The following is a 12,448-nucleotide window of genomic DNA, read 5'->3' as shown; positions in this document are numbered from 1 at the left end:
GAATGATCCTGGTAGAGTGAAGCCAGAATGTACCAAATAATCAGGAAAATCCTGAGCCCTAACTTGGAAGCTATCGGTTCTTTCTCCAGCTTCTTTGCACTCCTCTGTTTGTATTTGCATCTTTTGCCTCTCTCTACAGACACTTGCTTTTCAGGCCATGGATCAGGTGGAGAGTTTCCAGCTTCTGGTTGTTATGTTCAGACCAAGCCTTATTGATAATGATCTACATGTTCTCTAACTCAGTTCCATATTCCTACTTCAAACAGGACTCCTCAGTGAGGTCATCAGGAAAGAGTGGTGTATAAACTGGGCTGCAAGAGTACACACACTTGACCCTCTGGTCTAGGGGAATTCAGAGAACATGATGATCTGTTGTGATTGGGAGGACATCGGAAGAGGAATCTGCTCCATACTCTGATTTCCTCAGTCATGATATGCTGTGCTTGTCCTGATAATATCCGTGTCCCTATACTTCCAAACCTCATCACAAAGAGACGATCCTTCACACCAAATGCTTTAATGATTAAGAACCAATGTTCCCCCAGCATCTCAGCTGTGAAGCATATCAGTCACCCTATGCAGATGTCAAAACCCGAATCAATCTCATTGCTACTGAGTCAATTCTGATTCATCGAAACTCATATATAACTCTTATGAGGCTGTATATCTTTACAGGAGCAAATTGTCTCATTGTTTTCCTGTGAAGTGATTGGTGAGTTTGAAATGCAGACCTTGAAATTAGTAGTCCAACACTTACTGACCATACCAGTCTTAAGCAGATGACTAGTCCTGAACAAAAGTAAAACAGGTTTACACTTACAACATGCAATCCCCAAATTTGTGAGCTAAGAAAAATATTGATGAATAGAATTTCCAAGTCCATAGACCTAAACCCCGATAAGCAAAGTGATGACATTTGATGTTCTACCTAGGGGATTGTGTTTGCAATTTATCTTAACAAAAAAGATGGTCTCAACTACAAGTTCTGACTTAAGAGCTGCACAATATTCATTGTCTTCAGAGTCTGGTCCAAAGGGGCCCCAAAGAAGGTGAGACAATTATTGGCTTCTTGTATCTAATGAGGTCTCAGGTGTCTAATCTGGCACCCGTGACCATAAAGACTCTTGTAAATGCCAATTCTGTGATTTTCCCCAAACAACTTTCCTGTACAGAGGACTAAGACTATGAATGCCTGCTCCTCACTTGCTCAGGCCTTAACCTCTATTTCTGTTTGCATTGTTTTCTGTGGTCTTTGATTTTTCCTATAGTAGAGTGTATTTCAGAGGTGTTATGTACATGGAGTTCAACCTCTTGAAGCTGTGTTATATGCTTTTCCATTTTTTGGTATATGAAACCCATGATTGATGAATATATAGGGACAAGTATAGCAAAGGTTTGGGCAGGAGGTACAGTGGGAGGGGCACGATGTCATGGAGTCCATGTATAAAATGAGTGATTGGAAATGGATTGTGATAGCAATTGTACATTCTACTTGATGTGATTGAAATATAGAATGATGTGATGTATGTGTCACATCCCAAGTAAGAAAAAAGAAGAGGAAGAAGCACTCATGAGAATTGAAGGGTGTCTGATAACTAGAGCATCTACCTCCCCAGGTAAGGTTACAAAGGAGGATACATCAATATTTGCTTTTGAAGATAATGAACTTCTTTTAGATTCAGGGAGCAATAACAAGAGTCTTGAATAAGCTGAACTTTGAGATAAACCAAGCAATACTTGTCTCTCTCTGTTTCTCTCTCACGAGTTACAAAGGAATTAGGGTTGGGACTTAAAAAAATATAAGCAGAGAAAACTGTGGTCACTCAGTTGGGCTGTGGATATTTTTGTGTGTTTTTAAATTTTATACAAAAAGAGTCCAGTCGGAATAATAATGTCACCACTGACTGTGGAAAATTGGGAGCATAGGTGGAGTGGACAGACCTCTTTTTTTTGGCAATTCCATTACTGATATGCAAGCTTGCCTTAGTTGGGAATTGAATTTGTCCCGATTTTAATCACTCCTGTCTAGGTGTCTGAACTGGTTGTTGTGCATTCACCCGACCCCATGGTCATGACTTGGACAAACCAATCGATTGTCTCCGAGTTTCTCCTCCTGGGCCTCTTCTGGAAGCCCCAGCATCAGCAGATTCTCTTCGCTCTCTTCCTGAGTATGTACCTGGTCACAGTCCTGGGCAACCTGCTCATCATCATGGCCATCAGCACAGACTCCCGCCTGCACAGCCCCATGTACTTCTTCCTCAGCAACCTGTCCTTTGTGGACCTCTGCTTCTCCTCCACCATAGTCCCCAATATGCTGACAAATTACATACTCAGCAGTCAGACCATCTCCTTCCCTGCGTGTCTCACACAGATGTATTTTTTCATTGTGTTTATTGTCATGGACAATTTCCTCCTGGCTGTGATGGCCTATGATCGCTTTGTTGCTGTGTGCCACCCCTTACACTACACGACAAAGATGACCCCTCAGCTCTGTATCCTGATGGTCACTGGGTCTTGGGGTATTGCCAATGCGAATGCTTTGTTGAATACCCTGCTGATGACTCAACTCTCATTCTGTGCAGACAACAGGATCCCCCACTTTTTCTGTGATGTGAATGCTCTCCTGAAACTCTCCTGCTCTGACACACACCTTAATGAGATGGTGATTCATACTGAGGGGGGCTTGATAATGATCACCCCATTTGTTTGCATCCTGGTTTCCTACATTTACATCACCTCTGCTGTCCTGAGAGTCCCATCCACAAAGGGCAAGTGGAAAGCCTTCTCCACCTGTGGCTCCCACCTGGCTGTGGTTTCACTCTTCTATGGCACCATTTTTGCTGTATATTTCAGTCCGTCATCTACCCACTTGGCTGAGAATGACATTGCAGCTGCTGTGATGTACACGGTGGTGACGCCCATGCTGAACCCTTTCATCTACAGCCTCAGGAACAAGGACATGAAAGGGGCCCTCACAAAAGTAATTTATATTATTTTTTTTTCTTTTCAACAATGAATGGGTTTTAAATGTCATAAAGGCACTTCATAGTTTGTAATAAAACATTTTTCCCCTTTCCATAGTCTCTGGCACTTAGCAGTTGTTCATCCACACATTTGCCAAGGAAGATTAGGAGTCAGTGTTTCTCAAAATGGGTGATATTGCCCTCTGAGATTTCTAGAATGATCCAGGGGGCTGCAAAAGCAGATTCTTAGTGTTTACCCTGTATTCTGGGCTATTGCACAAAGTTTTTCATTGTAGGGGGCCATTGAGTAATGTTCTTTTAGTTTTGCTTAGTTTAGTTTACAAGAAAGAAGGCCAAATAAATTTAGGAACCTATGGAAGTGCAAGAGGGGAAGATAAATCCTTTTACCAACTAATGTGACTCGTCCAACTGCCAATTCCCTCCATCCCAAATCACCAGGACCACACAGCTAGCTTCGTGGGTTTATTGCTCATTTCATCATAAAAGACTGAATTTATCGAGGAACTTTCCAGTCTAAGGGTGTTAGAAAGGTCTTCCAGAATTTGAGCGTTAGCTGATTTTGGTGAGGGTTGATATGCTCTGGATTTGATGTTGTTAGAAATTATTGGCAGTTCTCATTGGACATAGCAGTAGCTTCTCTAGAAAGCAGGAAAACTGGAGAGAAGTGAAAGCCACAATTGTTAAGGATTAAGCTATCCCTCCTAATGGTCAGGATGGGTGATGATTTGTCATTTCTGTAGCTTGAACAATGTTTATGCTCTGTCTGTGTACAGCTATGACTTTAGTGATCTTTTTTGTAACTATTGTTCTAAATCCCTCATGGTCACTTGTGTGATGTCCTATATAGTTTTCTGTGTTCAACAGGGAAGAGCTCATTGAAGTCTCTGTTGTTGTTAGGTCCTTTCACTACAATTCATAGTGACCCCCTGCACAAGAGAACAAAACACTGCCTGGTCTTATGTCACCCTCACAATTGTTATCTCTGAGCCCCTTGTTGCAGCCACTGTGTCAATCCATCTCCTTGATGGTCTTCCTCTTTTTTACTGTCCTTTGATTTTAGCAAGCTTGGTTATCCTTCTCCGGGGACTGGGCTTTCCTGTTAACAAGTTCAAAATACATGAGACAAAGTCTCTCCATTTTAGCTTCGGAGCATTTAGACTATACTTTTTCCAAGACAGATATGTTTGTTCTTCTGGCCATCCATGGTTTATTTCTTATGATTTGCCAACACTACAATTCAAATGCATGGATTTCTTCTCTGTTCATTGTTTACCTTTCATATATGAGGTTAATTGTAGATTTCTTCACCGCTGCTTCTATGAGTGTTGATAATTGATCCAAGGAAAATTAAACCTTGACCTGCAATCTTTTCTGTTTATCACGGTGTTGTCTATTGGTCTAGTTTGAGGAGAAAATTCATCAAATGGGATATATATATCACACAGTAGCAATCTATACTGCAGGCTGTAGTCTGTGAGTTTCATCAGTGAGTGCTCCAGTTTCTCTTGGCTTTTAGCATGCAAGTTTGTGTCATCTGAAAATCACAATTGTTAAAGAGCCTTCTGTCCATCCTGATGTTGTATTCCTCTTCATAATCCAGTTTCTCAGTTTGTTTGGTCCGCAAACAGATGGAGTAAATATGGTGACAGGGTATTACCCTGATGCATACTTTTCATGATTTAAAATTAAGCTCATTATTTATTTACCTTTTTACCTGAGTTTTTGTATCATACACATTTTAGCAGTAGCATGGGTGATTTAAACAAGAAAGAATTATCTTTCTTAATTGCAGTGTGCAGGCTTGCTTCCTTCAGTGTTTTCCTGCATTCTTTCCTGTGTGCTCAAGACATCCTGGAGTTGTAGTGGTTATGCATTGGATTGCAACCACCATGTTGGTAGTTCAAAACCACCAGTAGCTCCAGGGGAGAAATACCAGGCTTAGTATTTACATAAAGGATTATAGTCTTGGGAAACACAAGCATAATTCTTTCCTATCCTATAGTCCAAGTGAGGTAGGCCATATTGAGTTGAGCCATAACCCAACCAGATGAAGATAAGATTTTTTGCCGCTGATTTTATGAATGACCTGTCCTGATTTGACTTTGCTTATGGATGCGGACCCCCAAAGCTCCAAATGGAATGAAGATTCTTCACATCAAAAACATGTTTGTCTCCTCAGAGTGCTTTATTGATTTACGTGGGCAATATAGACTTTGGATACCCAAATTGGGAGGATAAAGGCATGGTGTGGCTGGCTTACAAACTTTTATGGAAGGGGGAATATGTTCATAGGATTATAGGATCATGGTGTAAGTGTTCACTTAATTGCAATTATTAGACATTGAATGTTTTGTTTTGCTCACTTATACAATATTATGTTCAAATGAACCTGGCACATTTTGAGTTGCTTACATTTTAGTTTAAACATGCTAGGCACAAATATGACTTTACTATTGTCCTGGTTTAAAAAATTATACATGACTAAAGAATTGTGCACACTGATACAGCTCTCATCTGTACCAGTGTGCACAATTCTTTAGTCATGCTCTCATCTGTACCAGTGTGCACAATTCTTTAGTCATGCTCTCATCTGTACCAGTGTGTACAATTCTTTAGTCATGTATAATTTTTTAAACCAGGACAATAGTAAAGTCATATTTGTGCCTAGCATGTTTAAACTAAAATGTAAGCAACTCAAAATGTGCCAGGTTCATTTGAACATAATATTGTATAAGTGAGCAAAACAAAACATTCAATGTCTAATAATTGCAATTAAGTGAACACTTACACCATGATCCTGAAAACACAAGGAATCCAGGACCGATAAACCCCTGAGGATCAATAATGAGAGTAGTGATACCAGGGAGGAACAGGGGGGAGGGAGAAGGAGGGAACTGAGCAAAATAATATACATACTACCCCCTCCCAAGGGGATGGACAGCAGAAAAGTGGGTGAAGGGAGACATCAGTCAGTGTAAGACATGAAAAAATAACAATAATATATAAATTATCAGGAGTTCATAAGGGAGGGAGGGGAAAATGTAAGGAGCTGATATCAAGGGCTCAAGTAGAAAGAAAATGTTTTGAAAATGATGATGGCGACAAATGTACAAAGGTGCTTGACACAACGGATGAATGTATGGATTGTGGTAAGAGCTGTGAAAGCCACCAATGACAACAACAATAAAAATGAATTGTGTACAATGCCAAGCTGGCAAGAGGTGGACTGTGATAGGGTGTGTGTGTGTGTGTGTGTGTGTGCATGCACGCCAAGATGGAACACGCCTAGGAACACCTGGGTGAACTTTAGCCTGTCAATCAGCTCACAGCTTGATTGGAGGACTACCAAGATAAATGACTTTCTGGAAGCTGGCCTTTCTCTCTGTCTCTGCTTTCACCATCCTGTGGACAAGCCCCATTGGGCCACTCTGAGACCTGTGAACGCCCTGGACACACAAGACTTTGCACCCACTGGCCTGTGATCTCCCTGCATTTTGTGACATTGTATGTGCTGTGTGAGTCTGAAGACGGATTTGTGGACTAGTATTGGTTTATGGGTTAATATCAGATTATGAACTTGATCTGGACTGAACTGGGGTGTTTTCTTAATATACAATGACTCTTTGATATAAAGCTCTCTCTTACACACATATGAGTGTCTCTGGATTTTGAGGAGGAAAGAGGAAAATAGCACAACTTCCCATAACTTTCATTTCAGAGGATGATGTGCTTTGTGAAAATGGCAGAATTCAGAATCAGAGGCTGTTTCTGAGCTTAATTCATGATCTTTTTAATTTTTATTAGATTTGTATATTAAAATGTTTGCCTTGAAAAAAGTCTATATTTCCTCAAATTCTTCAGAAAACAGAAAATGTTCATTTCTTAAACGTTTGAAAGAAACCTACCGCGTTTGCTTTGTGTAAAAGGGCTCCAAATTGACTCTTCAAACGGAAAATCATCATGAAAAATCCCACAAACTATCTGAAGCTCCACAATATGTGGTTATGTGGACTGGGGTGAGTATGAAAGAAGGTGAGGTTTAAATGCCCTTCTCCATTGATGTTGTCATTGTCCTGTTCCCTCAAGTTGCTTTGGATGCATGCTCCCTTCTAAGAAACATTCTGGCTGTACTTCTTCCATGATAGGTTTTCTTGGAGTCTATAGAATAGCCCCCCTCAATTAGTATGATTTATTGCAATTACTTTCATGCATGTCATTTTCTGAGAGTTTAATATTTTGACAGAAAACCATCTACTTCACTTGGTTTTCATGTAATTGTGTTAACATGTGTAATTATACATGTATAACGTTAATATGAATTGAAATGCAATATTGATTTTTATTAGTATACGTTTCCAACTTTATTTTGTTATTATTCTTATTTTATTTTATTTTTTTTGGTGATCAGATTTGGTAGAGTCTGGTGTCATTTATTCCTTATGAGCCAATTGTTGGATCCATTAATGAATTCTGACTCAAAAACTATTCTTCTTATCTGAGTTTCTTGGTCTTTCCCCTGTGAATTTATATTTTCTGTATTATTCTCTAATTTAGTATTAATTCATGACACAAAGACATGGCAATGGGTAGACAGCATGGTTAATGCAATTTGTGTCACTGATTTCTGTGTGCTATAAATAAATGTAGAGTGCAGGGAAGTGGTGTGCACTGACTACAATACAAATACCTCCTAAAACAGTCTAAGAACTTCTGGTTAAAATGGCGACCTAGAAAGACATACTACACAAACCTACTTCAACCGTGAGAAAACAAATATAGGAGAAAAACCTGAAGCCTTGAATCTGAAGGAAAAAAAATTACAGGCTAAAATGAGCTGTACACTAACAGCAAAAGAAGCTATTGTAGAGAGATGAGCCAGTCCGGGTATAAAGAGGCTCTCCAGACCATATTTGCATGTTCAGCAGCAGCTGAAAAATCTTTCTCTGCATGAGTGGAGCTGGTAAAAGTTACAGTGCCCTGCACCTTGCTGGGCAGCTTTAAGTTTTGTTTGAACCTGGCAGAACAGTAAATCAAAAGACAAACTCACTACCATTGCGTTGATTCAGACTCATAGTGATCCTTTAGGACAGTGTTGAACTGCCCCGGTGGGTTTCTGAAACTGTAAGTCTACCGGAATAGAAAGGCTGGTCTTTCACTTGTAGTGCAGCTGGTAGTTTTGAACAACTAACCTTGTGGTTAGCAGCTCAATACATAACCCCATACACCACCAGGGTTTCTGGCAAAGCAATGGAGCACTCAAAATCAAAAAAGAGAGAAAAGAGCAAACGATGGAAGGGTGTCAGTAGATTGGAACCCTCATACACTGCTTATGGGACTGTAAATATGTACAACCATGTTGGAAAGTGATATGACACTTCCTCAAACAATTAGAATACAAAAGCCCACATGACCCAGCAATACCAATACTTGGTGGATAACCCACAGAAGTAAAGAGCATAGCACAAACAAATGTGTGCACATTCATGTTCATCACTGCACTGTTCACAATAGCAAGAAGATGGAAGCAAACCTGAATGCTTATCTGTGGAAGAATTGATAGGTAAATTTTGGTACATACACACAATGAAATACTTTGCATCATTAAAGAATAATGTTGAAACTTGAAACACCTCATGACATGGATGAATTTGGAGGACATAATACTGAGTGACATAGGTCAAACACAAAAGGACAAATATTGTATGAGACTACTGTCAGTTTTTAAAAATCAAGGAAAGGTTATCATACAAAATGAAAGAGAGTTGGGTGGGTATGGAAGGGAGGAAGGAGTAACAGGATAGAGGGAAGATGTGTGTTCAATTGAGTAAAGAGGGAGACAACATACGACAAGAGGAAAATGAGAAAGAGAGCAGAAAGGGAAGGAAATCAGGTAAGTCGTTAGGAGGTTTTATAAATTGTTGAATGTGAAAATGATATGTAAACTCCAACTAATTCACAATGAAAAGGTTGGAGGGTGGTAAATCTTAGAAATATAAATCTAAGAATCCCTTCAGGACCAGTGGTGAAAATGGCAATACCAGGAGGGTGGACAGAGGGTGGGTTGGAAAAGGGGAACTGATTACAAGGATCTACATATAATCTCCTCCTGGGGACAGACAAGAGAAAAGTGGGTGGAGGGAGACATCAGACAGTGTAACACATGACAAAATAATTTATAAATTATCAAGGGCTCATGAGCAAAGGGTGAGCTGGGAGGGAGGGGGGTGGAAATGAGGAGCTGATGCCAGGGGCTTAAGTGGAGAGAAGAAAAAAAGAATTATAAACCTGAATAACATCAATTCAATCAGAGTTTGTACATTTACTCTTATAATGAATAATTCAATAAGCAGTTTTGTAGATTTCTCTCAAGAGGTATTGTTGATTATTTCTTTTGAATAAATTCCAAAAAGTAGACATTGTGGATCATAGGTGACATTTTAGTACGTGTGATGTTTGTTGCATCCCATGGAAGGGCATGAGCTCATGTGCTCAACACTATCCCAACAGCATCAGCATTTTTGTGTTTCGCTAACGTATTCAATAAAACGATGCTGAATTCTAGTGTCAATTTGTATTCCTACTTCCACTTTCACGTCTTCTCTCTTTCTTTTTTCTAATTAGAATTAAAATGTTCCATTTTTCTTTAATTTGCCTATCATATTTTTAAATGTTTATGAGTTTTTAAAATATTGATTCAATAATTTGTGGCTAAATAATGTTTATTGAGTACATCAGCTATGTCTTCCCAACTGCTGCAAATAATGTCTCCCTGTTTGTACACCTACTTTTGGGTTTAGTGTAAGGTTTTTCCTTTTCTTTTTTTTTATAATCATTTTATTAGGGGCTCATACAACTCTTCACAATCCGTACATACATCATTTGTGTCCAGCACATTAGTACATATGTTGCCATCATCATTCTCACAACACCTGCTTTCTACTTGAGCCCTTGGTGTCAGCTCCTCATTTTTCCCCCTCCCTTCCCTATCCCCCTCCCCCTAAACCCTTGATAATATATAAATTATTATTATTTTATCATATATTACACCATGCAACGTCGCCCTCACCCACTGCTGTCCATCCCCCAGGGAGGAGGTTATATGTAGACCTCGTCATCTGTTCCCCCTTTCTCCCTCACCTTCCCTCGACCCCCCCAATATCGCCACTCTCTCTACTGGTCCTGAGGGGTTCATCTGTCCTGAATTCCCTGTATTTCCAGTTCCTATCTGTGCCAGTGTACATCCTCTGGTCCAGCCGGATATGTAAGGTAGAACTGGGATCATGATAGTTGGGGGGAGGAAGAATTTAAGAACTAGAGGAAGGTTGTATATTTCATCGTTGATACACTGCACCCTGATTGACTCATCTCCTCCCCGCAGCCCTTCTGCAAGGGGATGTCCAATTTCCCCCAGATGGGCCCTGGGTCCCCACTCTGCACTCCCCCTCATTCACAATGCTATGACTTTTTTGTTGTTGTTGTCTTTGATGCCTGATACTTGATCCCTTTGATGCCTTGTCATCTTACAGGCTGGTGTGCTTCTTCCATGTGGGCTTTGTTGTTTCTCAGTTAGATGGCCCCTTGTTTATCTTCCAGCCTGTGGGACCCCAGATTCTATATATTTTGACAGCTTGGCACCATCAGCTTTCTTGGCCGCATTTGCTTACGCACCCGCTTTGTCTTCAGCGTTCATGTCGGTGTAGGCTGGTGTGCTTCTTCCATGTGTGTTTTGTTGTCTCTCAGCTAGATGGCTGCTTGTTTATCATCAGGTCTTTAAGACTTCAGGTGCTATATCTTTGGTAGCTGGGCACCATCTGCTTTCTTCACCACATTTGTTTGTGCACCCATTGTCTTCAGCAATCGTGCCAGACAGGTGAGCATCTCAGACTGCTGAATTGTTCTTGTGTTGAGGGAGTACTTCTGTAGGGGCCCACTGTCCATCTGTTTTCTTAATACTCAACTTATAAATATATGTACATAGATTTATTTCCCCCTTGTCATATATAAATATATTTACATCTTTATATGCCTGTATTTAAGTCTCTATGACTACCCTTTGTCTCCTAGTTCTTTCCTCTATTTCTTTGTACTTTATTCTTGTCCCACTATCATGTTCTGCCTTCATTTCGGTTTTAGGAATTCTTCTCGGTTACATTGCCCTTGATCCAGCCCTGCCAGGCCTCCCGCACCCTCCTTGACATTGATGCCCCCAGAGGCTGTCGTTCGGCTTGATGAGCTCATGGCGGAGACAATTCCCGCCTTGCGTCACCAGTGCTCTTCCCAATGGTGTGATGGGTCAACGAGGAACGCTGTGTCCCGTAGTAGGGCCAGGCCCATGGTCATCTCCGTGCATCACTGTTCTGAACAGGTACATTGTCCTGTTCAGCGAGCCAGGATGTGCTCCACTCTTTCCTTTTCTTCCCCATCACCTCCTCATTGGCTCCAGTGCACTCTGACCAGACCAGTTACCCTTCTCCTCTTCCTGAGCTGCAGCTTCCATGCTGTCCTCTGAAGTGAATTCCCCCTGGGGAAGGGTGGTGCCTTATACTCAGTTGGTAATGGGGCTGGTCCCTCAGGCCCCTCCATGGGTTCCGGGCTTCACGTCAGTGTGTTGCGTTCCTGTCTTGGAGCTCCGGGTTGAAGTCTGGTCTCTCTTTCTCTGTAGAGACACAATCAACACCCTCCTCCTGTGTGGGTTAGTGCCCTGTTCCCCTGGCTACCCATCCCTTTTCCCCTCCTCCCTTTTAATGGGCTACCATATGTATCCCTGAGTTTAGTCTGGCCTCTGTCATATTACCTGGACCTCACTCCAGGGACATATGTATACAGCATCTTCTTCCATGTGCCCTTTTTGAATTCTTTTTTTCATGAACGCATGAAGCACATCACCGCATGGGAATAATTGGAGGAAATTTTGCTAAGTGAAGTAAGCCAAACACAAAAGGACAAGTACTACATGAGTCCGCTGAGGTAAGCTAAAAAAAATTCAAAAAGGGCACAGGGAAGAAGATGCTCTATACATAGGTCCCTGGAGTGAGGTCCAGGTAATATGGCAGGGGCCAGACTAAACTCAGGTTTTTCTTATATATGTACAATATTTTAATTATTATGTCATCACAAAGAGTAAGCATTTATTTGTGGCTTCTCCCCCTTCTCTTATGTATTCTTTTCTTACTCTGTCATTATTTAATCTTCAGTATATTTTCTTCTTCTTTTGTTTAAAAAATGTTTTCTTCTTGTATTTAGGCTTTTCCTGTTAACTTTCAAATATACCTATAAGTTATACTTTTACCTCAATTTTTCCAATACCAATCAAAATATCATGGTTCAGTATTAATATATTTGTGTCCCGAGGGAAGACAAACAATGGACCCTGGGGCCAGGACGTGGCACCCCATTAGACTCATCCAGAAACTGCTCCTAAAGGTCAACAAACAGACCTTGATTTACTAACAGGCTTTTTATTT

General features: G+C 40.7%; 1 protein-coding gene and 1 pseudogene across 1 annotated transcript; one reads left to right on the top strand and one right to left on the bottom strand.

Annotated features, from left to right (window-relative positions):
- Positions 1–12,448, bottom strand: part of LOC101654190 — a 32,866-nt pseudogene that overhangs the window by 13,653 nt on the left and 6,765 nt on the right.
- On the top strand, positions 2,066–3,016 carry LOC101653871 (olfactory receptor 1361-like). Its single transcript, XM_004706204.3, has one exon. The coding sequence runs from the start codon at positions 2,066–2,068 to the stop codon at positions 3,014–3,016; it is 951 nt and encodes a 316-aa protein (XP_004706261.3).

Source organism: Echinops telfairi, unplaced genomic scaffold (assembly GCF_000313985.2).
Source record: "Echinops telfairi isolate 266 unplaced genomic scaffold, ASM31398v2 ScPeMD7_5;HRSCAF=22, whole genome shotgun sequence".
Lineage (NCBI taxonomy): Eukaryota > Metazoa > Chordata > Mammalia > Afrosoricida > Tenrecidae > Echinops > Echinops telfairi.
This window is presented reverse-complemented; position numbering and strand designations above follow the sequence as displayed.